This window comes from Oscarella lobularis, chromosome 4, assembly GCF_947507565.1.
Source record: "Oscarella lobularis chromosome 4, ooOscLobu1.1, whole genome shotgun sequence".
Taxonomy (NCBI): domain Eukaryota; kingdom Metazoa; phylum Porifera; class Homoscleromorpha; order Homosclerophorida; family Oscarellidae; genus Oscarella; species Oscarella lobularis.
In genome coordinates, this window is record NC_089178.1 from 3288129 (window position 1) to 3315612 (window position 27484).

General features: G+C 48.4%; 7 protein-coding genes across 9 annotated transcripts; 1 reads left to right on the forward strand and 6 right to left on the reverse strand.

Moving 5' to 3' along the window:
• Positions 1-297: 297 nt before the first annotated feature.
• LOC136186764 (collagen alpha-1(II) chain-like) lies at positions 298-9484 on the reverse strand. Its single transcript, XM_065974227.1, has 64 exons — positions 9233-9484; positions 8222-8778; positions 8018-8164; positions 7918-7965; positions 7824-7862; positions 7714-7767; positions 7587-7664; positions 7426-7533; positions 7326-7379; positions 7219-7272; positions 7113-7166; positions 6894-7055; positions 6791-6835; positions 6629-6727; positions 6517-6570; positions 6411-6455; positions 6305-6358; positions 6206-6250; positions 6103-6156; positions 6008-6052; positions 5898-5951; positions 5787-5840; positions 5679-5732; positions 5520-5627; positions 5412-5456; positions 5306-5359; positions 5205-5249; positions 5098-5151; positions 4984-5037; positions 4877-4930; positions 4768-4821; positions 4616-4714; positions 4517-4561; positions 4401-4454; positions 4238-4345; positions 4127-4180; positions 4019-4072; positions 3903-3956; positions 3802-3855; positions 3694-3747; positions 3536-3643; positions 3428-3481; positions 3266-3373; positions 3155-3208; positions 3043-3096; positions 2936-2989; positions 2814-2867; positions 2700-2753; positions 2590-2643; positions 2485-2538; positions 2381-2434; positions 2268-2321; positions 2104-2211; positions 1993-2046; positions 1875-1928; positions 1756-1827; positions 1679-1696; positions 1602-1619; positions 1435-1548; positions 1271-1379; positions 1106-1206; positions 987-1046; positions 726-917; positions 298-659 (listed from the first exon to the last, which is right to left on the reverse strand). Exons 1-64 carry the CDS (start codon positions 9336-9338, stop codon positions 537-539), a joined length of 4887 nt encoding a protein of 1628 aa, XP_065830299.1. The 5' UTR covers positions 9339-9484; the 3' UTR covers positions 298-536.
• A 175-nt stretch (positions 9485-9659) lies between these two features.
• Positions 9660-12061, reverse strand: LOC136186771 (caspase-8-like). Of its 2 annotated transcripts, XM_065974239.1 has the most exons (4): positions 11996-12061; positions 11323-11938; positions 9789-11271; positions 9660-9735 (listed from the first exon to the last, which is right to left on the reverse strand). In XM_065974239.1, exons 2-3 carry the CDS (start codon positions 11936-11938, stop codon positions 9815-9817), a joined length of 2073 nt encoding a protein of 690 aa, XP_065830311.1. In that variant the 5' UTR covers positions 11996-12061; the 3' UTR covers positions 9660-9735; positions 9789-9814. The 2 variants fall into 2 exon arrangements, with proteins under 2 accessions (XP_065830311.1, XP_065830310.1); XM_065974238.1 differs by having other exon boundaries at positions 9660-11271.
• A 39-nt stretch (positions 12062-12100) lies between these two features.
• On the forward strand, positions 12101-12672 carry LOC136186782 (small ribosomal subunit protein bS16m-like). The gene is made up of 4 exons (XM_065974249.1): positions 12101-12221; positions 12275-12345; positions 12394-12451; positions 12498-12672. Exons 1-4 carry the CDS (start codon positions 12114-12116, stop codon positions 12567-12569), a joined length of 309 nt encoding a protein of 102 aa, XP_065830321.1. The 5' UTR covers positions 12101-12113; the 3' UTR covers positions 12570-12672.
• LOC136186774 (wee1-like protein kinase 1-A) lies at positions 12584-14998 on the reverse strand. The gene is made up of 13 exons (XM_065974241.1): positions 14372-14998; positions 14205-14313; positions 14104-14152; positions 13931-14052; positions 13782-13876; positions 13680-13731; positions 13509-13622; positions 13367-13452; positions 13260-13319; positions 13104-13211; positions 12959-13048; positions 12849-12904; positions 12584-12795 (listed from the first exon to the last, which is right to left on the reverse strand). The coding sequence occupies exons 1-13, from the start codon at positions 14942-14944 to the stop codon at positions 12702-12704; spliced, it is 1608 nt and encodes a 535-aa protein (XP_065830313.1). The 5' UTR covers positions 14945-14998; the 3' UTR covers positions 12584-12701.
• Positions 14999-15091: 93 nt separating this feature from the next.
• Positions 15092-18634, reverse strand: LOC136186769 (guanylate-binding protein 1-like). The gene is made up of 21 exons (XM_065974236.1): positions 18187-18634; positions 18074-18134; positions 17926-18020; positions 17819-17872; positions 17680-17766; positions 17514-17628; positions 17096-17464; positions 17020-17045; positions 16913-16971; positions 16731-16860; positions 16577-16680; positions 16465-16525; positions 16316-16406; positions 16164-16261; positions 16046-16114; positions 15909-15983; positions 15771-15856; positions 15672-15720; positions 15574-15624; positions 15374-15520; positions 15092-15324 (listed from the first exon to the last, which is right to left on the reverse strand). Exons 1-21 carry the CDS (start codon positions 18622-18624, stop codon positions 15115-15117), a joined length of 2475 nt encoding a protein of 824 aa, XP_065830308.1. The 5' UTR covers positions 18625-18634; the 3' UTR covers positions 15092-15114.
• Positions 18635-18677: 43 nt separating this feature from the next.
• LOC136186768 (fibropellin-1-like) lies at positions 18678-22566 on the reverse strand. 2 transcript variants are annotated; one of them, XM_065974235.1, is made up of 4 exons: positions 22521-22566; positions 22378-22446; positions 22177-22209; positions 18678-22105 (listed from the first exon to the last, which is right to left on the reverse strand). In XM_065974235.1, exons 2-4 carry the CDS (start codon positions 22412-22414, stop codon positions 18813-18815), a joined length of 3363 nt encoding a protein of 1120 aa, XP_065830307.1. In that variant the 5' UTR covers positions 22415-22446; positions 22521-22566; the 3' UTR covers positions 18678-18812. The 2 variants fall into 2 exon arrangements, with proteins under 2 accessions (XP_065830307.1, XP_065830306.1); XM_065974234.1 differs by having other exon boundaries at positions 22378-22449; positions 22521-22554.
• A 13-nt stretch (positions 22567-22579) lies between these two features.
• LOC136186765 (fibropellin-1-like) lies at positions 22580-27483 on the reverse strand. Its single transcript, XM_065974228.1, has 2 exons — positions 27410-27483; positions 22580-27353 (listed from the first exon to the last, which is right to left on the reverse strand). Exons 1-2 carry the CDS (start codon positions 27429-27431, stop codon positions 22663-22665), a joined length of 4713 nt encoding a protein of 1570 aa, XP_065830300.1. The 5' UTR covers positions 27432-27483; the 3' UTR covers positions 22580-22662.
• Between the last annotated feature and the right edge of the window lies 1 nt (position 27484).

Genomic DNA, 27484 nt, shown 5'->3' on the forward strand with positions numbered 1-27484 from the left:
GGCTTACCTAGACGAAAGCCGGGTGTTCGCGACGTGCTCGCTTCGTCTTTGTCGACTAGCTCTTCTGCTGCCCTTGTCAACGAAGAGTGGCTTCTTACGGGCAAGCGCGCTGTTTTGAATGAAAAAACGGGCGAGTTTTGGCACTTTCTCGCCTGCACGCACTTCGTAGTTTAGCATAATGCAATTAGGAGTGCCTCGAGTAGAAGCTGGTTCCCGTTCCCTGGCTGCTAACAAGCATCCACGTGTTGCAATCAAAAACGCGCCTCCTTCGTACATGGTAACCTTCTTACTAGAATATTGACTGTCCCAAAAATGTACGGTTAAAATCTAGCGATACCTTTCTCAAAAAAACACGCACGAAAGAAGCAAGGGACGGAAAGACAGTCTGACAAACAAGACGAAGACAGGAGACAAACAAGCAAAAAAGTGTTGATACAAAAACGATAATAAATCTACAAACTCCACGTGAACAGATTGTCAGTTCATTGATTTCATCTCTAAGTCATTTCTGCACAGCAACGCTAAGTGGAATAAGTTTAAGCGAAGCACACTCGTCCAACGTCTATCTTTATGCTGCGGCAATCGTTCGGTGGTGCAAAGTCAACAACTGGCAAAGGTAGCCTATCCAAATCTTCGGCCTTCAGCAAGTATTGTTGCGTCTAAAACGAATAGAATACAACTTCCTTTCGCCGCTGGACGAACGAGGGAACGCGCGGCACACTCACCGGACATTTTGTGCCTTCAACATTCTCCGGTGCGCTCGGCTTGAATTCGCCGCATGCGTGACCGCGGAATCGACCCGGCAATGGACTGGCCTCTTGCGTCGCGCCGCAGCACGAGTACGTGAAACTTTGTACGCCGCTGTCGCTGAGCATTCGCAAGAAACGCATTTGGACTTTGGCGACATCGTATTTGAACTGCCAAGCAAAGAAAAAAAGAATTCAATCTCGTGTGGCGCTGCTGGAGATACCCTTCTCTTTTCCTACCTCTTCGCCGCTCACGTCGCTAACCAAGGTGTCTTTAGAAACGGAGCCCATGAAATCAAACTAAACAAAAAGAAAGAACGCTGCACACGCAAGAAGAGCAGAAAACGAATCCTACGTACGTTTGTTGCATTGACGCACGTCCGATTGCCGCCACTAAAGTCGCAATAAACGTGGACGGCATCGAAGGAGCAACCCTCATTGGGATCTATCCAATAGTAGCCTAGAGAGAGAGACAGAAAGCGTCGATTGCGTGCATGGAATTATCTCATCGGAGTTTGGTGTACCATCGTCTAGATCTGGATAACAAGCCTTCAAGTCCTTGCAGCTCATCGCTGGATTGTCTTTCGTTCCGTCCGGTTTCTTCGGCTCGGCAAGCGGGAAATCATCAGGGTTCTGAAAAACAAGGCTTGAAACCAATTCAGCAACTCACGGTCATTGTCCAGCAAACCTTCTTCTCGCCTTGCGCAAACGGATCCAACGAGCCTTGCTTCGTCGAGAGATAGTACTGGTCGGTTCCGTCCTTGAACGTACCCGCGCCTTGCCCAGTGCCTGTCTCCGACGCCTAAACAAAAAGTCTCACCCCGCAACAACAGCACAGATTTGGGCTACACTCACCGAAGGTCCAGGCGGTCCCTTTGCGCAAGAAAAACGCGGATAAATTTAAAACATCAAAAAAAATAGACAAATCCTACCGGTGGTCCAGGAGGTCCCTAAATAAATTCAAAACGGTATTTAGGTATGGAGAACATCTTTTGGTAATTAAGCTTACTCGTTGTCCAGCAGGTCCTGGTCTTCCTGACGGTCCCTGCGGTCCCCTTTGTCCTTCCGGTCCTCGAGGACCCTACAGCGGATTTGATGACGTCAAATTTTTTACGAATTCGTACTAACCGGTTTTCCAGGTGTTCCGTCCACGCCAGGGTTTCCGGAGTCGCCTTGTCGTCCCTTTCAAAAAAATACATCGCATCTCCCGGAACACACGTCACGTAGACAGGAAAAAAACACTTACCATGCTTCCCTTTATTCCAATAGGTCCTTCGGGACCGCGAGCACCTTCTTCTCCCTTGTAAAAAGTAAAAATGCTCTCAACAAACATAAAACGAGAACGTATTCTATATACTCTTTCTCCTCTCGGTCCGATATCTCCCGGCGGTCCCTTCACACCGGCCGGTCCTTTATCTCCTTTCTCGCCCCGCGCTCCTGCAGTGCCAGGCTCGCCGGACGAGCCCTAAAGCGAACGCGGGATGAACAATGCGCACACGCAATCGCGGTTTTCACACTCACGTCTGTTCCGGGTGGTCCATCCAGACCCGGGCGACCTGTGTCACCCTTGGGACCCTGGTGGAAACACGAGCGCTCGTTTATCGGTCTCCTCTTCCCTCTCCTAAAAGACGTACCTCTACTCCCGATGCACCTGTTTCTCCTCTCGGCCCAGCCGGTCCAGTTGGTCCCTGAGAATACGGTCATATAGTAGAACAAAACACGTCCGCTTTATAATCACCCGTTCTCCTTGTTCACCGGCCTGTCCTGGCGGCCCAGGCGGTCCCGGGTTGCCCTGCATGAAATTAATAGAGCAAAAATCCAACGTCAAGAGAAATGAAATTACCGTTTTGCCTGGTGGTCCGCCACTGCCCGGAATTCCTGGTTCTCCAGGCGTTCCCTGCACGTCGAAGAAGATCAGAACGGACCCAAGAGTCAATATTGAATCAAACTCACCTCGCTTCCCTTCTCGCCTTTCGGTCCAATGTCACCGGCCTGACCCGCCGGTCCCTACGGAGAAAGAAGCGAATTTAATTATCTGATATATTGACTTGAGACCAAAGAACTTGCCCTCGGTCCAGCGCCTCCGTTGTCGCCGCGCGCTCCTTCAGCGCCATCCTTTCCCTATAAGGACAACACCACACAAGTCAAATCAACGCGGGAGGGAGAAAATCGCGATAAGGGGAACGCACTGGCGGGCCTGGAGGACCGTTCACACCCTTTTCGCCTTTCGGTCCGGGAGGGCCCTGGAAGAGTAAAGTATAGAAAAATGACTTAAATAATGTACGCGCGAACTGACTATGGGTCCCTTCAAGCCCGCAGGACCTTGAGGTCCCGTTTCACCTGGTGAGCCCTGCAAAGAAAAGAACGTCAGTGGAAAACAAGTGCGGAAAAATAATCGTAATATATACAGGAGCGCCTCTCTCGCCGGGATCGCCTCTTTCACCGGATTTTCCGGCATCACCCTAACACGTAGCATTTTAGTGGGATAAAATCAAAGGGTTAAGAAAAGTGTTCTTTACTCTCGGTCCCTGAGGTCCGGGAGCGCCAATTCCACCACGCGATCCAGTTTCTCCCTTTTGACCAGTCGGTCCGGCAGATCCAGGCGGACCTGGAGGTCCAGTTGAACCCTAGACGAGACAAATATTCAATAATACAACAAGAAAACCAAAACGAATCTTTACCCGTTCGCCAGCATCTCCCGGAGAGCCAATAGGACCGGGAGGACCCGGAAAACCCTATCCAAGACGACTCATTCACAACTAATACTTTATTCGCTAATTAAAATTTACTCTGTCGCCAGCTTCTCCCTGGTGTCCCGGGTCGCCCGGAGGACCCGATTCGCCCGGCAGACCAGTTGATCCAACGGTACCAGGAGGACCCCGTCGACCCGTTTGACCCTAGCAACGACAGTAAAGAATAAAAAAACAAGCATATCGGTGCCATTTACCGAAGTTCCCTTAACGCCACTGCTGCCGTCTGTGCCAGGCTCTCCAGGAGCTCCCTAAAATAAAACGTAGACTCGAAAAACATGGATCTTCTCGTCGTCGATTCTCACCGGCGGTCCTGATGGACCGGGCGGACCGTCGCTGCCGTCAGATCCGCGTGGACCCTTGCAGAAAAATTAGGCAAAGATAAGCCGACGCGTGCGCGATATACCGTGGTTCCTTTCGGTCCAGGCAATCCCCGAGATCCTGGCAAGCCGGAATTACCCTAGGATAAATAAAAAAGACGTCGTCTCTTTCCCGTCTAATGAGAGAAATGATATGGCGCACTTTTTCTCCTGGTGGTCCGTCTCTTCCAGCCTGGCCCTGAGCGCCTGGCGGACCCTGCAGAAAAATCAAAATCAGGCAAAATCCTACGTTGGAATTGTTACAACTCACCCGCGCACCGTCTTTGCCGTTCTCGCCGGCCGGTCCCTTTTCACCGTTATCTCCCTATACACAGAACAAAGACATTATACGCGAGCGCGCGAGTTTCTCTTCAAGACGTACTCTCGCTCCCTTTGGACCGTCTGGACCGGGCGCGCCTCGTTGTCCTGGCGCGCCAGGAAGTCCAGGAGGACCAATTTGTCCGGGCATGCCTTTCGGCCCCGTAGCACCCTAAATGCGATCAATTTATGAAACGATACATTTCGCCCCGGTTCGTCTCCTCTACAGGATTGCCGTGTTTTCCGGCGCTGCCCTTTTCTCCTCGTTCACCCTCGTCGCCCTAGAAACACAAGAAGCCAGGATTCAAAAAACAAACAAAAAGAAAATTTTCTCTTCACATACAGGAGCTCCAGGAGGACCGGGTGGACCTTGTTCACCCCGTTCACCCTTCAAAGACAAAAAAATTAAAAATTCTTTTTATTTAATTAGTTGACGACGCACCCGTGCGCCAGCTTGTCCGTGAGCACCACCTGAACCTTGTTCGCCTTTCGAACCGTCGCGTCCTCTTGCGCCGGTAGCACCTTGTTCTCCAGGAGGTCCCTATACAAAATATATAATAAATCTAGATATGCATGTGTTTTTTTCTTCCTCACAGCTGGTCCAGGAGGTCCCTGGTCACCGTTCTTTCCTCGCGGTCCTGGCAATCCCTACACAGTCAAAAACATTGAATGGAACGTAAGGAGTAGCGAGAAGTGCACTTACAGGTGGTCCCGTTCTTCCGCTGCTTCCCGAGCTTCCGTCAGTGCCGGGTGTTCCCTTAGAAAGACTATATTCAGACAGAATTTAACGTGGTAATTTGTTTTGATTACGGGTTCTCCTGGCTCTCCGGCCGATCCGTCTTGGCCGGCTCTTCCGGTGTCGCCCTAGCAACAGAAGAGCAAATTCTCACAAATCCCCCTTGGCACTTTGTGTGTCCAGTTCACCTTTTCCCCTCTCTCGCCTGGAGGTCCTCTCGGTCCAGATACGCCCGTCGATCCCTGTGTAAAAACGGCGTGAAAAAAAACGCAGAAAAAAAGGCAAATTTCCTTACTCTTTCTCCCTGGGGTCCTCTCGCGCCATCGTCGCCTGGTTCACCCTAAGAAACGAGTAGTTATCCTTTGCAGATTGTCCGAATCGTTGCGAGCAAGTTACCGGCGGTCCAGGCCTGCCCGACTGTCCTGGATAACCCCTTGGACCAATCTCTCCCTAAAAGTGAACACGGTGGAAGAACGCGAAGCGTTGCTCTAGGATAACTCACAGGCAGTCCTGTGGCGCCAGGCTGACCGTCGAGACCAGCAGCTCCCTTGAAAAGAGAAAGAAACGTTTTTCATTCAGGAAAAAAAATGCGTCTAATTGCTTGACTGACTCTCTTTCCTCGAGAGCCTTGTGGTCCTCTTCCTCCTCGCTCACCGCGCTCGCCTTTGGGACCGTGCTGACCCGGATATCCCGGCAAGCCGAGATTACCAATGCGACCCTAAGAAAAAAATTAAGATTCCATCAAAATTGCGAGCATTAGTGTTCTTACCTGAGGACCGGGCGCACCGGGCGTTCCAGGAGTACCAGGCATGCCTTGTTGACCCTAAAATGATAAAAATCAAATTAAGAAAATTAATTATTGCCAAAATTCTTAAACCTTTTGTCCGTCGTCGCCGTCCTTGCCGGCGGGACCCATCGGACCCCATTCACCCTTGAATCAGTCAAGTTACGTGCAAAGAAAAAGACTTCAACCAGGAGAGGGGCGCACCTTCTCGCCTTTTCCTCCCTTTTCGCCTTTCTTTCCGTAGTCTCCGGGTGCTCCCTGAGAAGTTCAATGACCGCGTGTTCAGTTTAATAAATCGCGGATGTTTCTCTTACTGGACTTCCTCGATCTCCGCTCACGCCTCTCGGTCCGACTTCGCCCTGTAAGAACAACCTATGTATCCAAATAACGTGGGCCCTTTTTGTCTTACCTTGGGACCAGGCGGTCCCGTAGATCCCCGTTCACCAGGAACTCCTGGACTTCCCTAAAAAGAACGCTGTCTTTAAATTCTTTGTTGATGTTAATAAACGTACTCTTGAGCCTTTCAGACCGGGACTTCCTGGTAGACCAGATGATCCCTTTGGAAGGACGCTCTCAAATCAAGTCATTGACGCAAGTAGAGAAGTGCTCACTGAAGTGCCTGGCGTTCCCGAATCTCCCGGCGTTCCGTCTTTTCCGGGATTCCCCTAACGAAAAAACGTAAAAAAAGCATCAAAAAAGTAAGAAGAAAAATCGCACCCGCATTCCTCTTTCTCCTGAAGGTCCCGGAGGACCAAAGTTACCCTAAAAAAGACGGAACAATTTTTTTAACTCCTTGGCCCGTTTTCAGCTCATCCAGTCGTACTTTCTCTCCCTGTGCTCCTGGCGCACCCGTCGATCCGGGCAAACCACGCGGACCCTAAAAGATACTCACTCATAAAGATAAACGACGCATTTAATTAAACGTAGACACGTACAGGTTGTCCTTGTGCGCCCGGATCGCCCGATGGTCCCGGTGGACCGATTGGCCCAGGTGGACCATCGGGTCCTCTCTGTCCCGGACTTCCTTGCGCACCCTGAATCAAACAATTCAACAATCAAGAAGAAAATATTGGGGGGAAAAAATATCATTAACGTACAGGTTGACCCGGAGGTCCAGGCAAGCCGTCTTTTCCGGAAGCTCCCTGTTGGGAAAGAAGGGTCACCTTATTTATCGACGTAATCGTATATTTCTTCTCCAACCCTTTCTCCGTCATTTCCCGCTTTTCCCGGTTCGCCGGCCACACCAGGCGGTCCCTTGGGACCGTGCGTTCCGATCAAACCCGGAGGTCCTTGATGACCAGGTATGCCTGGCTTTCCTGCCTGTCCTGGAATACCCGGTGGTCCTTGTCGTCCAACAGGACCCTAATAAAAGAAGAAATGAATGTCGAAAAAAAGAAAATATCTGTTATTTGTGCGCACTGGCTCGCCGTCAGATCCACCTCTTCCTCTTTGTCCAATCGTACCCGGAAGTCCCTAAGAATGAACGTCAAGAGGGCTTTGTTTATGTGAAAAAAGGGGAGCTTACTCGATAACCGCGCTCTCCGGGAGGACCCGTCAGTCCGTCGAGACCAGGAGGACCCTACAAAAAACACGAGATAATAAATGAATTGATGAAAGAATCGTTTTATATACGGGTGGTCCTCTTCGTCCAGCCGGTCCTGTTGGACCAATAGAACCCGGTTCGCCCTACAAAAAAATTCAAATTTGAAATATTTAAAATTTGTGAGCTTGCCTTCTGCCCGACAATGACGCTCGGAACGTTTGGTCCTTTGACAGACCCTGTTTTACCGTCCGGCCCTTTGCCACCCGCATTAGTCACGATATTGCTACCATCATAACCCTGAAAATTGACAAAAATGCTAACTGCGAAATATTCAAAGTTTTTTTTCCTACCGAGAAAACGATAGTAGGAGCTCCTGGCACGCCAGGCGGTCCTCGCGGACCTGGAAAACCTTCCGGACCTCGATCGCCCTACGCAAAAGGTTGCGTGCTGATTTTTTTAGCCGATTTGCTTTCTTACCGGAGGGCCTTTCGTTCCTGGCAGTCCGTTTACTCCCGGCAAACCGTCTCGACCCTGGAGACGGCGACAGAAAGTGAAAGTAGTGTTGTTGATGTGCGAAAAAGACTTACTGGAAATCCGTCTGGTCCCGGACGACCCGGTGGACCCGGCTTTGTGAGAATGAGCAAACATGAAATGAGGAAGACAAAATGACCGTCAACTTACATCGCCATCAGTGACGCGTCCTCTTTCGCCTTTTTGGCCTTTTTGACCCTACGAAAGCGCGTAAGAGAACGTGCGTAGAACGGCGTAAAAAGTTACGCGCCTTGATGTTTTGCACAGCGATACCCGAAGCGCTTGATGTCGGCCCCTCTGGGTCGCCGGTCGGACACTCGTCGACGTAAGAACAATTATCGAAGGCTTCGCTCCCATCAACGTCAAATGTCAATGTTTGGAGCGTAGCAAGAGGCGACTACACGAGAAAAAGAAAATAAAATATTGTCGGTGGAGCGGAGAGAGAAAAACTCACCACCAAACCCGTCTCGCCTTGCCGACCGAGCACAACGAGCGCACCGTTGACGGCAAACTCTCTCTCCGCCGCCGTATCGACCGGTGGAGGGAGCGGAGTGACTTCAGCCGGCAGAGAGCAATTGACTTTGACCTGAACCTGTCCACCGACGACGTTAAAACTGAGACGGGTGAATCCGGGTCCCGTCACGTCGACGTTTGCAACTAGAAGGTCAGTGTCGGGAGGATTTCCCGCCCCGTTTTGCAGTCGCAGGGAGACGCCGTCTTGTCCGACGCTGACGCGTAGTCGCTCGTTCCCGTTACCGTCGTATACCGCTAGAACCGTCGCCGCCTGTTCCCAAAGACGCAGGCGAAGCTCGAACGAAAAATCGCCCCCGAAGCTTGCTTGGGAAACGGAGGGCGAGCCAACGTAGCCGCGACGCAGAACGTCGGTTAGCGACGCCGATACGCGCGCGTCTTTCGTCACTTCCCACGCGACGACGTCGTCGTCGTCGCACGATTCCGTGACGCCGCTCGGCAGATCTTTGACTCCGAGACCGCCGAGAAAATCGGTCGAGCCTACGATTGTTGTTTGGGGAGGAAAAGGAGGGATAAAAGACATGGAGTATTGTGCATGTCTTATGAAATTAGCTATTGACTTTGACAGAGACAGACATAATGCGACCCGGTTTAGTAGCCGCTTCGCGCGACTTTCGCTTTTTAGAAGGCGCTACGATAGTGTATCGTTGCTGAATGTTTGTATCGAGTAAATATAGCTACTTGAGCGCGTTTTTCTAGCGCTGCGAGCTGACTCGACGAATCGTGTCCTACGCGATCTCGCAGCTTGTGTCTGTAGCGCCTACGATTCGTCTATCAACGCGCGATTGTCGGACGAAGCGTCAAAAACGCGAGAATTTGATGAAACATGCCGCGCGCGGATTACCTCGACCGGAATTGGCGAAACAATGAAAAAGGGGAGCCCATCCCGTTTGCGTCGGAGTCCCAAGGACGCGTTCGTGTGCGTCTTACTCACCGGCTGGAAGACAGAGCGGTTTCGTGGCCGCCTCGGCATGATCGACGCAGGCGAGAAGAAGCGCCGCCACGGCGCCGATGCACAATCGAGCCCAATTCATCGCCATGCGTGAAATACCGAGCTGTCCGAGTCTCCGCTAGTCGTCCCGAATCGTACGATGCAAAAAGAGACCGGCCCCTCTGTCGCAAGGCGCTTTTCGGACGAGTGCGTTTTGTCCAGCCACCAGTTGGGCTGCAGGAGCTCAGGACCGCGAGACTCAATCTAATAAACCGATGTTTGTCCGGTTGGCCAATGAAAGACGGGACAATTGTTCTTAGATTTGCCCGTTTTGACGTTGGCACCCGCCCCCGTGTGCACGGTCACCGTTCCGCGTACCGCTTCCCTCGGTTCGCCGCACGTGACGCTGCCCCCGCCCCGAGTGTGACCATTTGGTGAACATCTTGTCTATATAATGGACGCTGCGTCACAATAGATACGAGCACAGACGAAGCAACAACGATCAGCTACAAAAAAAAGTTACCAAAAACGCCAACTAAATGCTAATTTACTTGCATACAAACGATGAGAGTGGGTCCGTTCTTATTAACTTGTAGTATGAGTGAAGACCAGTCGTTTCGTCAGTTGATTGATTGGCGACGGAATCTGCTTCAAACCCTCGCTAGTCGTTGCTTGAGCCAGACGATGATTCACGAGAGTCAGCATGTCAGATAGAGACATGCCCTCCTTGGCATACTCATTCAGCACGGCCACCAGTGTGCAGATATACCATGAGCCGTGCGTTGTACTGCGAAAGGAGACCGTTTCAGGTGCCGTGGAGTAGCCAATGAGAAAATCAGCCCCGAGAGGAATTTTGATCTGTTCTTGAGCATCGCGTTGCGCAATCCTTGGCAGAGAGTCTGTCTCAACTCCTTTATCCTCCCCAGAACCACGGCACGCTTGAATAAAAAAAAGCTTCGGTTTGAGATTCAAACTGGGACAAGCGAGTCCGTTCACTTTCGACAAGATTTCGCTCACAGCCACGGGAAGGGCGTCGGAGCCGTAGATAAAATCTTTTTTGCCGTGCGTCAGAAGGCAACAAACGAAGCAATCGTAATTGCTGTGATCCCTTTGTCCGTAACTGGTCATGACGCGCACAAGATCGCTGCTCGTGCAATCACGGTGAATCAATACATTGAAATTGAGGTTTTTGAACGCTCTTTCCAAATGTCCGGCATCGACGCTCGTGCCCTGTCGCGAACCCAGATTAAGCTCCGTTCTTTGAAAATGTTCTATGCTTATGATGACCGCTAAGCCTCTGGGATTTCGTTTCATGCTGTAACACGGCAAATCGTCTCTCAAGCGACTCGTTTGCGAGACCGACCGCTGTTGTCGTTGTAGCATTGCCAAATCTTGCCGACGCCTCTCTTCCACCAATTCCCGTTGACGCCTCTCTTCCGCCAATTCCTGCTTGTGCCTCTCTTGTGCAGCGCATCTCTCTTGTTCGGCTTGTAAAACCCTTTGGCGTTCCTCGTGCACCTGTCTCTCTTTCTCGCGCACTTCTCCTTCTTTCTCCGTCAGAGCCCTTTGTTTCTCGATGTTCTCTTCCTGCGCCTTTCGCAGCATGTGATCCATCTCTTGCAGTCGATCTTCAGTCATCTTTTTATCACTCTTCACTTGATGCGCAAAAGAAGAAGAAGGAAAAGAAAAAGAAGACAAAGGGGGTGGTGCGCCAGTGCCGTCACTAGGTGACGTCAATAAAGCTCTGCTTTCAGTCTGTGAACTATTGTCATTGCTTGACATTGAAGGTACGCTAGTCTCTTCACTCGCCGCAGAAAGCAGAGCTCCACTTTCAGTGAAAAACTCGCGATTCTCATGCTGACGATGAGACCATCTATTATCCAAAGTCATAGAACAAGCACCAAATGCCACTTTCTCTTGTCCATGAGAACCAAAATCTTCTCGTGGCTGCACACCTGTTGTCGTTGTCTCAGGCACATTCATTACTTCCTCTGGCAAGTGTGCAGACACATCCATTGGTTCCTCGGGCAAGCGCGCAGCCACTACACGTAAAACGCTATATAAAGGGTTAGCATACATAAAAACAATTTAACCTCTTTGATAGCCAAGTGTCAGCACATGCCCTCCAGCTCCACTTGGTCGAACAACTTCCTTCCTTTCCTTGAAGATTTTCACCACATTCACCAAATCACGTCTTCCCAAGACATCCATCAACTCGACAAGAAAATCGAGGTTATCTTTTCCCAGGTGACCTCTCACCTCCAACTCCGCTAAAAAACTCTGCAAATCCTTCAAATATTGACGTCGACCACCTGGTATCTCGTCCCAACAAAGCTGCTTCAAAGACTCCAACTCAGTTGACGTTATGCTCTCTGATAGAACGTCGACGAGACTACGGAACGAATGGTCAGGTTTGACCAGCGGTATCGCGCGGGGAATTTCTCCTTCCGACGGCCGAATATCAAACTTTCTTATGATATCAAAGCGTTGGATTCTTTCCAAGATTCGAATCAAATAGTTGAGATTGTCTCGTTTTAGAAGATACAGCTCTTCCATGAAGCTAAATAGCTCTTGTGCCGTTCGCGCTCGTTCTCTTTTGCCTGCGGGAATATCTTCGGCGCATAGTTGCTTTATTCGGCCCAATTCGGCTCTGGTTAGCTCGTCAGAAATCTGTTTCAGCTTTTTGCGATACTGAAGACTGGCAGCCATCTAGAAAAAAAAGAAAAGCACATAGAAAAGACGGACAACCCTTTTAGAAAGTCTTACGTTCAGAGTAATCCAGGGAATGACTCGTTTTGACCCGAAACGCTGCCCACCCGAACCAATTCGCCGGGACTTTCCCTGTGGTGCGTCATTTAAATGGGAAAAGTCCCGGCAATTCGATATGGCGGTCCGCATTCGTTTAGCCTTGCACGGCTGCAAGAATCGGCCGTTCTATCACATCGTCGTAGCAAACAGCAAGTGGAAGCGAGACGGAAAGCATCTTGAGCAGGTGAGGCTCCTTTCGAGGAACACAACGAATATCGACTCACATCTCACGCGCAGGTCGGTTCCTACGATCCCCTTCCAAACGAAAAAAACGAAAAACTCGTAGCTTTTAGTCTAGACCGAATAAAGTAAAAAATCACCTTCGATTTGAGACGATTTCCAACACTTTCTTTTAGATATTGGCTCTCCGTGGGAGCCCAGCCTTCTAAACCCGTAGCAGAGTTACTAGGACTGGTACGTAGGGTCTAGATTGCCTCTGTTAGTGTCAGTGATACTATAGGCTGGCGTACTACCGATTCATCCTCGTTCTTTGGGCAAGGCAGAGAGAAAAACACAAGGAGACGAAAAATGAATCTTGAGTCGAACTTTTCCGTAGTGCACAATCAATGTGTTACGTTTAAAACTATCTAGCATCTAGCCTAGATTATTTCTCTGAGAAATAATAAAAACCCGTGCCAAAGACTTGTTGTTATTCGTGTGTGATCTACCAGTTGTTGACGCTGAGACTGCGATTGATTCTTCCCTTGGGAAGACGACCGACGAGTCGTCCCTTGCCACCGCGAGCCTCTTCGAGTTCTCTAAAGAAATGACGTCGTAATGCTTTTTCAACGTTCTTTTAGTGGACACTCACTTTTTCAATATCTGATTTTTGAATTTCTCTTCGTTTAATTCTCGTCTGAGTTCGTCCTGTGCGCGAGAGAGGATGATACGATAGAACAAGGAAAACGTGGTATTGTTTACTTTTGATCTGACTGCATATGGACTCAAGTCTGGATGTTGAGTCAACTCCTCTGCAGACGGCCTGCACGCCGCCTCGGGGTGTATCATAGCCTGAAATGCATTGTATAAGAAAATATGAAGACTATCTATCATTATGATGATTTACTCTCAATAAATTATTAAATTCTGGTGAGAAGTACTGTAGCTCTGGAAGCCACCCAGCTCGAATTCTATGCCAATCAGGACCGTTTTTGGGTAAATTTTCTCCATTGCACTAACAGACGAGAAAATAAATGAAATTCATTACTCAATCAAATCTTACTGCAGCAAAGGCTGTGAGAGCTAATGAGAAAATATCGGCCTTAGGCAAATGAGAGTAATCCTATTTGAAAATAAATAATTTGTCAATTCTTCACTATGAAAACTCACCTCTTGTAGAATTTCATTAGCCATATATCTGCAATCTCCCTCTTCGACTTCAGGCAGATAAACGGAAGTCACGTGGCCCATATCACCTTGTTAAAAATGATGAATATTTAGAGATTCTGCTTGTAGGTTTGGTCTGGGCTACCTATTTTATAGAGAACGTGCTTGTCGGAAATGTCTGGACAGCAAGAATCTCCACAATAGAGAGTTTTTGGAGTTATTCCCTCCTCTGAATTTGAGCAGCACACAAAGACATTTCCTTTGTTGTGAAAATGGTTTTATTTTGGTAGAATAAATCTGATATATATTCACCCACCTGGTTTCAAGTCCAAATGAACCAAATTCATCGAATGAATGTGCTTCAGTCCCTAAACATAAAAAATTGAAAATATGTACAATTATTATCAAATCAATAAACCTGAGCAATTTGAAACAACAGCTGCTTTACTTCAATTTCCGTAAACGGTTTCCCTCGCAGCTGTCTCCCGGCTATAACACCAGCCAGACTTCCACCTTAGAGAAAAGAGACTCAGACATTTATTCATCATCATTATTAATTAAACACACCGTTACAGAATTCATTTTGTATGATCATACGATTGTCTTCAGCCCACGCCGAATAGTAACGAACGATGTGAGAGTGAGAGCCGAGGACGGCGTGAGCGCACACTTCACGAAACACGGCTCGTCTAAAAAAAATCGTTTTTTACTGGATGAAAATCGACGAATGTCTGTCTTACTCGTCTGCTATTGGATTCTTAGACCTTTTCAACGCATAAATGCATCCATCTATAAGAAGAAGAAGTCAGAGTGCTGCGAGAAATGGACAGTTTTTTTCAACCGAGTCGATTTCTGCATTTGTACACTTGAGCAAATTCGCCTGAACCAATGAGACAGATTTCCTGAAATTCGGCATTGTATCTTGATATATTATTCTCTTTGAGTCGAAGCTAGAGCAAAAAAAAATCAATAACTAAAGGCGCACGTACAAAAAAAAGCGCTCCTCACCATATGTCGAGATTCGTCATCGTCATCGTCCTCCTCCTCCCAAGTCATGGCTTCGGGGCCCCCGGACGCGTACGGACCCATCGCGCGAACGTGTCGCTTCTTCTGACTGCTCTGGACCTTCGGCGTGAACGGATTCACGTTCGCGCCCATCGATCGCTTTCGCAGCGCTTGCAGACCAGACGGCGCCGATCCGCCGACGAGTCGCGTCGCCGATCCTCGCTCTCTACCGCCGCGTCGTTGCGGCGTGCGAGGCGGCAACGGCTCTTCGAATAAGCTCAGGGCTTTGAGTCGGCGTTCGATTTTGCGCGGCGGCGAAATGAGATCGAGATCGGGTGACGACATCGCCGTCGTCGACGTCGATTTTCGCGGTGTTGGAGTCGCTAGCGAGGAATCCCACGCGAACGAGGCGTTCGGTGTCCCGATTAGCACGTTCGGTGTTCGAGGGGAGGGAGTCGAGCGAGTTGGTGGCGTTTTTGCGAGCATTTCGAACGAGGATTCCAACGTGGGCGTCTCTTCGTCGTCGAAGACGAGTTTCATCGACACGTCGGATCGAAATCGTCGAGTGGCTGACATTGGGACTTGCTCGGGCGACGAGAAAACAGCAAAGACTTTTCCTGCGATACGCGCTAGTTGTTCGAAGCGAACCAATCAGCGATCGCGAAGACGAAGAATAGCGATGACGTAGGGCACTTGCACGTGATTGACGACGCTATTGATTAGTAACATGAGAAAAATTTATACGACTATCTTAGAAGCGGTACGACTTTGACCATCCATGCAAAAAACCACTGAAAAACGCCCTTGAGATTAAGCCAGAACGTGTTTCTTGCCGCAATTATCGCTTGCAATTCTGGGTCTTTTGCAATAAAGTTATCAACAATTGCTACTTTCAAGCTCTTCTCCCACGATTTTGGCTTGCCTTCGTCTAAATTCAGCATGCAAACCTCCACCATCTACACCACTGTATAAAATTCCCTGTGAATTGAAGTGATCATCGCTTACGTAATTGTGCACCGAATATGCCGTATCATATTTGTGTGCAGCTAGCTGAATCAATTTTTTGGCTGTTTTTAAAGGCACTTCTACTTCCTTTGTATAGGCAGCTACGTTTTCAGTACGACGTTGGTCACAAATACGAAGAAAATCCTCCTGAAATGGCGAGTCTTTCCTATCTTCTTGTATGAATTTAAAAGTCACAATACTTTTAACTGTTGTTTGATGTCTTTATATCCTTCAGTTTGACTAAATTTTGCCTGCAACAATATTGTTTCCTTTAGTGTCTAAAATACAAGGAACGTACGAGAGTCTGGCTGTATTCTGATAGCAGAGAATCCATCTCATGGTTCATTCTAGCGAAAGAAAAGTGCAAACAATAAAATCTTTCACGCAGCTACCTTACTTTCTGTTTAGCTCGGTTTCATTGAGAGGCAAAGGAATTTCCGTCGCCGCCGTACGAGACCTAAACTCGCCGACAAGCTCAAGAGCCTGAGAAAAAAAGCAAAAATGAAAAAAAAACGAGGCAAATAAAACAACTAACAGTCTTCTCGCACTCGCTTCTGATCAACTGATTATTACGTTTTTCAGCCTTTTTTCTTAGCTCTCCAATAGCACTCTAAACCACGAGAGTCAGCACCAGTGAATAATCTCCCCTAGCATCTGAACGCATTTGTTTACTTTCGTTGCGTCTTGATACACACTAAAGAGCTCTTCCTCTTTACCGCGTTCAGCCTCTTTCACATACAACTAAAAAATCCCCTTGTTGCGCCACTAAATAAAGAAATTTCACTACTACCTTCAGGGCGTCTTTCTCTGCGGCTTCCAATTTCACTTCAAACTCTTTTTCCGGCAAGGGAACTCGATCGCGACTCTTCATAGCTTCGTCAAAAGAACCTAGGAACAAAGCAGACTCTCTTATAAGTCGTCTAGCTTAACATTTCCTCTCACTAGTAGCCGCTTCTTTGGCCGCCTTTAGAAGAGTTTTCAGAGCCTCTGTATTTTTCAACAGGAATGCGTCGCGAATTTTGACCAAAGCCTTCTGCAAGAGAAGAAAAGACGTCGTTTCCAGTGCACGTGTTAAATCTACGCAAACGAGCCTTCATCTCTTCAAAGCTAGTTCGAAAAGCGTCTGAATCTTCAAGATACTTCAACAGCTTTCTATAGTAAGATACACGGTTTCATGCCGCCTCAAAATAGGTACTATCTAACCGATATTTCGTTTCTACTTCGGCAGCAATTCTTTCGTGCTCCTTAACCAGTTCTGATGTAAGAACTGGAAGGGTGATCTTACCCAATTCAGCCTCAGCTTCGACCTACTAAAGATAGATATCCCCATAAAGTCTTCTTGTATCTAAATTTTTGCCTCCATTCGCTTTTGACATTCGTTGCACTTGATGATGATTTTCTTATTGTTGGTGTCAGCCACTCTCCTATACTTCTCTTCAATGTCTTTCGTTAGTTTGCTCAACGAAGCATTCACGACGTCTCGGAGTCTGCGGAAAACGCCTTGTGGTGCAGAAAATCAATATCAAAATCTATGCTGACCCAAAGAGCAAAGACTCCAACAGACGCCTAGTCTTGTTTGCGGCGTCAACGTGCAATTCCTCAAGAAAATAAATCATATTGCATATCGCATTAAGAATAAATCTCACTCTCAATTCCTTTGCATTTACTGGACCTATAAAAATTCCGATTTAATTTATAGACGCGATTTCTATCCATCCATACCTCCTTGATCATCATCATCATTACTTATTCTCGCCATCTCCGCCTCGTAAAACTTCAAACAGTCCGCCTGAGCCGAACCCTTCAATTGATCAATAAACGATTCCCATCGATTTGGAATTCGTGCAAGCAATCCTCCATTGGCCGCGTCGACGAGAAGACGCAGAAGCGACGCCAATTCGGCGCCGTTGATTGGTCGACCGTTTTTCTCTTTCGGAATCAAACCTAGTCGTAATTTCTCCAAGAGAGCGTCGCGATCTGATTTGTAGTCGGATGTCAAGTCTGATTCTTTGGCTTTGCTAAGATCTTGAAGAAGGTCCTTTGTCACCGCTGGAATGAACAACGTGTGGCAATCAATACTATCAAAAATACCTAAAAAACGATTTTTTTTCACTACGTTGGTTCAATTAGAGCCAAATACCGAGAAGACTGATTTCGTGTTCTTCTGAGTCTCTTGACGATGACGTCATCAGTCGGTGAAGCCACTGCCGAGGCGTTTCGTTGTCCGACACAGCTTGGACAAAGTCTTGGACCGCCTTGAAAGGAGATAAAAATTCCTAGCGCCCTTTGCAAGATTTTTTACGTACCCACATGAGTGGGGGAAATTTGATTAGATCGTGATTAAAATCGGTAACCCACTGAACTTTGGACATCTGCGATCTCAAAGCAAAAAGCTAGGAAGACACTTTCTCCATCCCAATAATCAAAATTTTAATGTTATTTTACTCTTGTTCTTCTTGCTAGCAATTCCAAGTAATCGATATCCACTTGATCAATAATCTGTTGAGACAAAAAAACAATTAGAATTTAGAATTCACGTTTGTTCTACTTGCCTTTATCGAATTGAACAATAGATAGGAACTCAGTAGCGAAGCAACAGAAAAAATTTTCGCGTCGTAATTCTCAGAAGCGTTTTCAGCAGCAAAACCTTCCGGAAACATATGACGTCAGAAAAACTAACAGATTTTTAGCAGCGCGCACCTTCAGTGTCCAAAAATATAACAGAGACGTTTTTTCCCGACGACGACATCATATACCGAGGCTAAAATAACAAGGAAATCGATAAGGATCGAATATCGTTCCGTTCCCTTCACCTTTCCCCACATCCAAATCCCCATCGTTTTGGGTCGAACGGACGGTCCGACGCCGAAACCGGAGCTCTTTCCCATCAGTTGATTGAGCAGAAACGATTTTCCCGAGTGATATTTGCCGACGACGGCGACAACGGCGACGGCATCGGCGATTCGGTGCAAATGCTGGACGTTTTCGTCGACGAGAACCAGCTTGCGATGGGTCGAGTCGGGATGAACGAGCTGGAGGGGACGATCGGGAAGGTATTCGACCTGTTGCGATGCTTGGGGGGATGTCGTAACGTCGGCTTCTTCGTTTTTCGATTTGGCACTTTCGTGCTGTTGGGGATCAGTGCTCGAGGGTGGAGTCGCTTGAGGCGGTTCGGATAGCTGCTGCGGATTCGGCGAGTCGTTCGCCTGCGTTGCCGCGACGAGAAGAACGGCGAGGAAGACCGCGTGCATGGTGCCGATTTCACGCTGTCCCGGATGGCGCGAAAAGCCTACAGAAAGTCGACGAACACAAAGTTCCGCCATTTTTCTAGCGCCTAAACCAGATCAGGTAAAAAACCTGTTCCGATAGCGTGGGAGAACCCATACTGCAGACTTAAGAAAGATACAAACGAGACAAGTGTAAAAAACAAAGGTAAAAATCATATAAGAGCTTCCTTTTTGACAGTGTTATAAGAAGCCAGTTCAACTTTAGAAAATGCTGCTGCCTCACGTGAATTCGGATAAAATGAACCCCTCTTTCGATTCCAAAAAATGACGACCACGATGATGACTATGAGAAGTATTAGTATGACTACTCCTAGTGTAATTCCAACAATCATCCCTGTATTGGTATCATCACCAGTCGCAGCCTCTGTTGGAGTTACTGAAAGAGCGCATAGTGGCCCAACGTACGGTGATGGACAGACGCACATGACATCTTCGTTGTCATCTGAGCGTTCACAGGCGCCGCCGTTTTCGCACGGATTCGGTTCACATAATCTCGGAAGTTCACATGATTCTCCTTGGTACTGGATGAGACATTGACAGGTAAAGCCCGCGCACGTTCCACCGCTTTTGCACGGTGGTGAACACTCGTCAGCTTCGTCGATCAAAGTCTGACACAATTTTCCTGTGAACATTTCACGACAATGACAAGTATAGTCAGCGGTGCCCTCGATGGGCACGCATTCGCCGTTATTTTGACATGGATTTGAAGAACACGAAACTGCCGGCGGTGACGTCAAAATCTGTTCACTTGGAGGGGCGGTCGTTACTTCAGATGTTGTTGGGGGAGTTTCAGTTGTGGGGAAAGGTATTACCGTTGTTGCTTGGATTGACGGGCTTTCCACGCTTGCTGTACTTGGAGATATAATCTGTACAGACGCAGAAGAAGAAGAGATGTTTAAGACTGTCGTTGCTTGTACTGTCGTCCTGGCGACAAGTGAGGAGGTGGGGCTGGGCGTGATCATCGTCTTGAGTAGAGCACTCAACGGCGATTCTGTAACAAGAGCTCTCTGAGAAGAAGTTGATGCAGCAGAGGCGACACCTGTTGACAGCGTAGAAGCCGTTGCTACGACGCTAAGCAGTTTCGAACTGGAAGTTTGCCGAGAAGAGGTAGCCAAGACAGCAACAGACGTTGACGTTTGAGAAGATGCTAAAACGCGAGGTGTAGACGTGATGGCAGCCGTAGATGTTGGTATAGCTGCAGCTGTAGACGTTGGTACAGTGGATGTGGATGTGGTTGCAGCTGTAGAAATTGCTACAGTAGACGTTGATGTACTTTCAGCTGTAGACGTTGGTACAGTAGACGTTGCTACAATAGACGTTGACGTAGTTTCAGCTGTAAGCGTCGGTACAGTAGACGTTGATATATCTATTGCAACCGAAGATGTTGGTACAACAAACGTCGGTATAGCTGCAGCTGTAGACGCTGGTATCGTTGCAGCCGTAGATATGGGAGATAGAACAGAAAAAAAGGTAGACGCTTTCTGAGAAGCGGAAAATACAACTGAAGTCGCTGAGACGAAAGAAAATGCAGAAGAGCTCACAGAAGTAGTCTGCCCAGACGACGTGGCTTGGAATGAAGACGGCAAAATTTGCTGCGCACTAGTAGGAGTAGGAGTAGGTATGAGTACATCACAATTGCGTCCGGTGAACGGATAAAGACACACGCAATAATAGTTTGCGTTGTCGTCGGCTTGTAATCCGCCTCCACTTCCATTTCCACTAGAACCACTGCCACTCAAACCAAAGTCATTGACGCACGTTCCGTTATTAGCGCATAGATTGGATCGCAAATCGCACGGAGGAACGCGGGTCTCGCAACGACTCCCTGTAAATCCATAGGAACAATTGCAAACGAAATCCAGAGAGACGAGAGGAACGGGATCGCTGCAAACGCCGCCATTCAAGCAGGGATCAAACTGACAACCCGAAACAGGATTGGCACAGTTACTACCACTGTAACCCATTGGGCATCTGCATTCAATACTATTTGGTCCAACAGTGACACAAGTGCCTCCGTTGAGGCAAAAGAAAGGAAGACACGCATCAATGAGTGACTCGCAGACTGAGCCAGTGTAGTAAGACTGGCAACGACACGACGTATTGCCATCAGAAAGAACGTCACAACTGCCTCCATGTTGACAGGGATTCGACTGACATACGTGAGACTCGCACGTGTCGCCAAAATAGCCGGGAACGCACTGACATTGAAAAGATCCAGGCTCCGGCACGCAAGTGCCGCTCTCGAGACACGGATTCGATAAGCAGAAGTCAATCATCGTTTCACATCGATTCCCAGTAAAATATGACAAACAGGAACAGTTGTAGTCGTCAATTTGGTCATAACAAGTCCCGTTGTTCAAACACGGATTCGAGGCACATTCGTCTTTTTCCGTTTCGCATCTCTGTCCCGTGTAACCTGCCACACAGTTACACTGATATCCAGCAACAGCGTCAACGCACGTTCCGCCGTTTTGACAGGGACTCGAAAGACATTCATTGATCTCGTTGCTACAGTTGAACCCGTCGTACCCGTCCGCGCAATCGCAACGATAGCTCCCGTGCACGTTAACGCAAGTGCCGCCGTTCTCGCACAACGCCGTCCCCGCCGATTGTTGGCACTCGTCCAAGTCCGACTCGCAATTTCTTCCCGTCCACTCGTCGCGACACTGACACGCGTAACCGTTTACGGCATCGACACACGTGCCGCCGTTTTGACATGGCAACGACGCGCACTCATCGACGTCTACGTCACACGTGGAACCAGTGAACCCGGGAGCGCAGATGCACAAGGGTATAGGATTTCCCATTTGATTAACACAAGTCGAGCCATTACCGCAGACATTCAATTCGACGTGAGCGCACTCGTCGATGTCGTCGGAACAGAGCGGCTCCGACCAGCCGGCGAAACAGTGACACGAATGCCCAATAATCAAATCCGTGCATATGCCATTGTGACACGGATTCGACGCGCACTCGTCGATATTCGTTTCGCATTGATTACCAGTGAATCCCACAGGGCACATGCACGAAAACCGACCCACGCCTCCTTCGACGCACGTCGCGCCGTTCTGACACGGAATCGACTCGCACTCGACAATCTCCGTCTCGCAATACTTGCCCGTGAAGCCGACAATGCAAGCGCACTCGAACGACCCCGCCGAGTTCGCGCACGTGGCGCCGTTTCGACACGGCGTCGTCAAACATTCGTCGATGTCGACGTCGCAATCCATTCCCGTGTAACCGCTCGGACACGTGCACGAATAACTGCCAATCAAATTCGTGCACTTGGCGCCGTTGTGACAGACTTGATGGGGAAACTGAAGGCACTCGTTGACATCCGTGTCGCAATCGTTTCCCGTCCAGCCGTTCTGGCAGAAACACACGCGCCTTCCGCCCAAAATTCTGCAGACGCCGTGCACGCAGGGGCTCGGCTGACAGGTATTGGCTTTATATAAAAGAAGAAGGGAACGCCCCCTTTGCATCTTTACCGCGAAGAGAAGCCGTTTTCGCGCTTACCTGAAACCGATTGTGTAGCGAAAGACAGTAGAGCTGTAAAGGAAGAGCACAATTAGAAAGCGAAAAGAGCCGATTTCTTGTCCCTTGGACATCGACTGGGAACGCCCAACGAAGATCGAGGCCCGTGGGAGGAAAGGGACGCGAGAATTTATTCGTGCAAAGGACGTTGCGACGTCGCATTGATTACGCTCGGAAACTTACCTAGTAGAATGAAAAGAATCGATGCTTTCTTCGCCATTCTAAATTCGTCGTCGTCGTGCCACGCTCTTTCTGCTGAAGAGCAAAATTTGAATAAAATATTACGAAAAAGACTTCGGAAGACGAAGCCGCTTGCTAGAGCGAACCTGAGCGGGTTTCAGCCTGGTTTACCAAAGGGAATTAGCGTGCGTGAGCGACCACGTGCTAATCAAATAACTACAAGTAGCTATACTCGGTTTAGTGTCAAATCTCAGCATATGTGCATATCAAATTAGCAGTTCACTTAGACTAAACGAATGTTGCGTACTTTTCATCCCCGTGCGCAATTGAGGACTCAGCCGCTTCATGCTTGGCAACGTTGTATGTTTGATTTGGCGTCAATATCTTCCAGACTAGTATGGTAAAGAAGACAACCGCGATCAGGACAATTATAATGGCAAGCACAATTAGACCAATGGCTGTTGTGCTAAGACCGGTGTCAGCTTGCTGCGGTGCAGGCGACGACGTGCTGCCCAAAATCTCATCCAAAGTTGTTTCACAATAATCTCCTGTGAAAGACGAGGAGCAGAGACAGTGAAATTGACCAGACGCAGAGTCGTTGCACGTCCCATCATTGACGCACGGCTGACTTGCACAGGGCAAAATAATGTTTTCCGAATTAGTGTCTTCACGGAGTTGCACAAAATCGTCCATATTGGTTTCACAAAGTTTGCCTGAGTAACCTCCTGAACAGGAACAGTTAAATCCGCCTACAAGGTTCGTGCAGGTTCCGCCATTATGACATGGCTTAGAAGTAGGAGAACACTCGTTGATGTCTCTTTCACAGAGATTGCCCGTGAAACCATTCGGACAGGAACAGTTGAATCTGTCGATAGATTGTGCACAGGTGCCGCCATTTTGACAAGGCTGAGACAAACACTCGTCGATGTCGTTTTCGCAGACACTGCCAGTGTACCCTTCTCGGCACAAACAGCTGAAACCGTTAATGCCAACTTGTGAACAATTGCCGCCGTTTTGACAGGGTTGAGACAAACACTCATTGATGTCGCTTTCACAGAGACTGCCGGTGTAACCATTTGGACAAGAACAGTTGAATCCGCCAATAAATTGCGTACAGGTACCGCCATTTTGACAGAGCTGGGAAGAACACTCATCGATGTCGCTTTCGCAAAGTCTGCCTGTGAAACCCCGCAAACAGGAACAGTTGAAACTGCCAATAAATTGCGTACAGATACCTCCATTTCGACAGGGTTGGGAAGAACACTCGTTGATGTCGCTTTCGCAGACACCGCCGGTGTAACCATTCGGACAGGAGCAGTTGAAGCTGCCAATAACATTTTGAGAACAGGACCCGCCATTTTGGCAGGGCTGAGAAGAACACTCGTTGATGTCACTTTCACAGACAGTGCCTGTGTAACCTCTCAGACAGGAACAGTTGAAGCTGCCAATAAATTGTGTACAGGTACCCCCATTTTGACAGGGTTGGGAAGAACACTCGTTGATGTCGTTTTCGCAAAGTCTGCCTGTGTAACCCCTCGGGCAGGAACAGTTAAAGCTGCCGATTACATTTTGAGAACAGGTACCTCCATTTTGGCAGGGCTGAGAGGAGCACTCGTCGATGTCGCTTTCACAGAGACTGCCGGTGTAACCTCTCAGACAGGAACAGTTAAATCTGCCAATAAATTGTGTACAGGTACCCCCATTTTGACAGGGTTGGGAAGAACACTCGTTGATGTCGTTTTCGCAAAGTCTGCCTGTGTAACCCCTCGGGCAGGAACAGTTAAAGCTGCCGATTACATTTTGAGAACAGGTACCTCCATTTTGGCAGGGCTGAGAGGAGCACTCGTCGATGTCGCTTTCACAGAGACTGCCGGTGTAACCTCTCAGACAGGAACAGTTAAATCTGCCAATAAATTGTGTACAGGTACCCCCATTTTGACATGGCTGAGAAGAACACTCGTTGATGTCACTTTCACAAAGTCTGCCTGTGTAACCTCTGGGACAGGAACAGTTGAAGCTGCCAATGAGGTTTTGAGAACAGTCACCTCCATTTTGACAGGGTTGAGAGGAGCACTCGTTGATGTCACTTTCACAGACAGTGCCTGTGTAACCTCTCAGACAAGAACAGTTGAAACTGCCAATAAATTGTGTACAGGTACCCCCATTTTGACAGGGTTGGGAAGAACACTCGTTGATGTCGCTTTCGCAAAGTCTTCCTGTGTAACCTCTCGGGCAGGAACAGTTGAAACTGCCAATAAAATCTTGAGAACAGTTACCTCCATTTTGACAGGGCTGAGACGAGCACTCGTCGATGTCGCTTTCACAAAGACTGCCGGTGTAACCATTTGGACAGGAGCAGTTAAACCCGTCAATAAATTGTGTACAGGTACCTCCATTTTGACAGGGTTGGGAAGAGCACTCGTTGATGTCACTTTCACAAAGTCTGCCTGTGTAACCTCTCGGACAAGAACAGTTGAAACTGCCAATAAATTGTGTACAGGTACCCCCATTTTGACAGGGCTGGGAGGAGCATTCGTCGATGTCGCTTTCACAAAAACTGCCGGTGTAACCATCTGGGCAAGAACAGTTGAAGCTCCCAATAACATTTTGAGAACAGGACCCGCCATTTTGGCAGGGTTGAGAAGAACACTCGTTGATGTCGCTTTCGCAAAGTCTGCCTGTGTAACCTCTTGGACAGGAACAGTTGAAACTGCCAATGAAATTTTGAGAACAGTTACCTCCATTTTGACAGGGCTGAGAGGAGCACTCGTTGATGTCACTTTCGCACAGAATGCCTGTGTAACCCCTTAAACAGGAACAGTTGAAACTGCCAATAACATTTTGAGAACAGGTCCCTCCATTTTGACAGGGCTGAGAGGAGCACTCGTTGATGTCGCTTTCACAGACACCGCCGGTGTAACCATTTGGGCAAGAACAGTTGAAGCTGCCAATAGAATTTTGAGAACAGGACCCGCCATTTTGGCAGGGCTGGGAAGAACACTCGTTGATGTCGCTTTCGCAAAGTCTGCCTGTGTAGCCTCTTGGACAGGAACAATTGAAACTGCCAATAAATTGTGTGCAGGTACCCCCATTTTGACAGGGCTGAGAGGAGCACTCGTCGATGTCACTTTCGCACAGAATGCCTGTGTAACCTCTCAAACAGGAACAGTTGAAGCTGCCAATAACATTCTGAGAACAGGACCCTCCATTTTGGCAGGGCTGGGAAGAACACTCGTTGATGTCACTTTCACAAACTCTGCCAGTGAAACCATTTGGACAGGAACAGTTGAAACCGTCAATAAATTGTGTACAGGTACCTCCATTTTGACAGGGCTGAGAAGAACACTCGTTGATGTCGCTTTCGCAAAGTCTGCCTGTGTACCCTCTTGGACAGGAACAGTTAAATCCGCCAAATAAGTTTGCACAGGTTCCGCCATTTGCACAAGGTTTATAAGAACACTCGTCGATGTCACTTTCGCAAAGATTGCCCGTGAAACCATTTTGACAGGAACAATTAAATCCGCCGAAGAAGTTTGTACAATTACCGCCGTTTTGGCAAGGCGGCATAGAAGAGCACTCGTCGATGTCACTCTCACAAACTCTGCCGGTGAAACGTTTTTGACAAGAACAGCTGAATCCGTCAATAAACTGTGTACAGTTTCCGCCATTCTGGCAAGGCTGAGACGAACACTCGTCAATGTCACTTTCACAAAGTTCGCCTGTGTAACCTCTTGGACAGGAACAGTTGAAATAGCCAATCAAGTCTGTACAGGTACCGCCATTTTGACACGGCGTAGAAAAACATTCGTTGATGTCACTTTCGCACAAACTCCCAGTGTAACCAATTTGACAGGAACAGTTGAAGCTGTCAATAGATTGCGTACAGGTGCCGCCGTTTGAACAAGGTCGAGACAGACACTCGTCGATGTCACTTTCGCAGAGACTGCCCGTGTAACCAGATGGACAGGAACAGTTAAATACGCCAATAAACTGCGTACAGGTAGCGCCGTTTTGACAAGGCTGAGACGAGCACTCGTCGATGTCACTTTCACAAAGTTCGCCTGTGTAACCTCTTGGACAAGAGCAGTTGAAATAGCCAATCAAGTCTGAACAGGTACCGCCATTTTGACACGGCATAGAAAAACATTCGTTGATGTCACTTTCGCACAAACTCCCCGTGTAACCGTTTTGACAGGAACAGTTAAATCTGTCAATAAATTGTGTGCAGTTACCCCTATTTTGACAGGGTTGAGAAGAGCACTCGTCGATGTCACTTTCACAACGTTCGCCTGTGTAACCTCTTGGACAGGAACAGTTAAATCCGCCAATAAATTGCGTACAGGTACCGCCGTTTTGACAAGGCTGAGACAAGCACTCGTCGATGTCGCTTTCGCAGAGGTAGCCAGTCCAACCTGGCGGACACGAGCAAAATAGACCGAACGTTTCGTTCACGCAAGTGCCTCTCACACACGGATAAACGTCATCAAGGCATGTACAAATGTGACTAGATGGTGATACATCAATGCACGAACTGTTCAAACATGACGACTCGGAGACCAGGGCGCACGAACCGTTGACGGCGGCGGTAACGTTAAATTCGCAGAGCGGACCAGTCCAGGACGAATCGCACGTACACGTGAAGGTGATGTCGTGACTTACGTCGTTGCACGTGCCGCCGTTACGGCACGGACTGGACGCGCACGGATGACCGCACGAAAAGCCGAATGGTTTGTCGACGCAAGTTGCATTAAAGCTTTCTTCACAGAATGAAGCGCCGTGACCGAAAGTTCCGCATCCTCCCACGAGGTGCTGAGCGCAGGTGTCTCCGTAGTATAAAACCCCTGGACATTGGCATGAAGGCGTCGGAGATGAAATGCACGTTGCGCCGTTACGACACGGATTGGACTGGCAGTAATCTTGGGCGCTCGGTGTTGGCTCGACGGTCTGGACGTCGACAGACGGCAGAACGATGGTAAGTACTAACAAGGCACGCTTTGCTTCATCGATCAGCACAACAGAAACACAGTTCACTTACACACAACGAGAGGTAAAGCCATTGCGATCGACTCTCTGAGAACAAAGAACGACAACTGGCGCTTGCGCGTCAATT

Coding starts and splice junctions, on each gene's coding strand:
- LOC136186765 (XM_065974228.1), bottom strand. CDS start 27,431: ATGGCTTTACCTCTCGTTGTGT. Junction 27,354..27,409: donor GGCTTTACCTCTCGTTGTGT/GTAAGTGAACTG, acceptor GTGCCTTGTTAG/TACTTACCATCGTTCTGCCG.
- LOC136186764 (XM_065974227.1), bottom strand. CDS start 9,338: ATGGCGATGAATTGGGCTCGATTGTGCATCGGCGCCGTGGCGGCGCTT. Junction 3,482..3,535: donor AGGGAGAAGCTGGCGACAGA/GTAAATTTTAAT, acceptor CGTCTTGGATAG/GGTTTTCCGGGTCCTCCCGG. Junction 3,097..3,154: donor CCGGCGAGAGAGGCGCTCCT/GTATATATTACG, acceptor TTTTCTTTGCAG/GGCTCACCAGGTGAAACGGG.
- LOC136186782 (XM_065974249.1), top strand. CDS start 12,114: ATGGCGGTCCGCATTCGTTTAGCCTTGCACGGCTGCAAGAATCGGCCG. Junction 12,222..12,274: donor ACGGAAAGCATCTTGAGCAG/GTGAGGCTCCTT, acceptor TCTCACGCGCAG/GTCGGTTCCTACGATCCCCT. Junction 12,346..12,393: donor TTTAGTCTAGACCGAATAAA/GTAAAAAATCAC, acceptor ACTTTCTTTTAG/ATATTGGCTCTCCGTGGGAG.
- LOC136186771 (XM_065974239.1), bottom strand. CDS start 11,938: ATGGCTGCCAGTCTTCAGTATCGCAAAAAGCTGAAACAGATTTCTGAC. Junction 11,272..11,322: donor GACACTTGGCTATCAAAGAG/GTTAAATTGTTT, acceptor TTTTACGTGTAG/TGGCTGCGCGCTTGCCCGAG.
- LOC136186768 (XM_065974235.1), bottom strand. CDS start 22,414: ATGGCGAAGAAAGCATCGATTCTTTTCATTCTACTAG. Junction 22,210..22,377: donor GATTCTTTTCATTCTACTAG/GTAAGTTTCCGA, acceptor CTTCCTTTACAG/CTCTACTGTCTTTCGCTACA. Junction 22,106..22,176: donor CGCTACACAATCGGTTTCAG/GTAAGCGCGAAA, acceptor TTTTATATAAAG/CCAATACCTGTCAGCCGAGC.
- LOC136186774 (XM_065974241.1), bottom strand. CDS start 14,944: ATGTCAGCCACTCGACGATTTCGATCCGACGTGTCGATGAAACTCGTC. Junction 14,153..14,204: donor CAAATGCAGAAATCGACTCG/GTTGAAAAAAAC, acceptor TTCTTCTTATAG/ATGGATGCATTTATGCGTTG. Junction 13,623..13,679: donor TCATTTGGACTTGAAACCAG/GTGGGTGAATAT, acceptor TTCACAACAAAG/GAAATGTCTTTGTGTGCTGC.
- LOC136186769 (XM_065974236.1), bottom strand. CDS start 18,624: ATGCACGCGGTCTTCCTCGCCGTTCTTCTCGTCGCGGCAACGCAGGCG. Junction 16,972..17,019: donor TAAATGCAAAGGAATTGAGA/GTGAGATTTATT, acceptor TATTTTCTTGAG/GAATTGCACGTTGACGCCGC. Junction 15,521..15,573: donor ACATCAAACAACAGTTAAAA/GTATTGTGACTT, acceptor TCGCCATTTCAG/GAGGATTTTCTTCGTATTTG.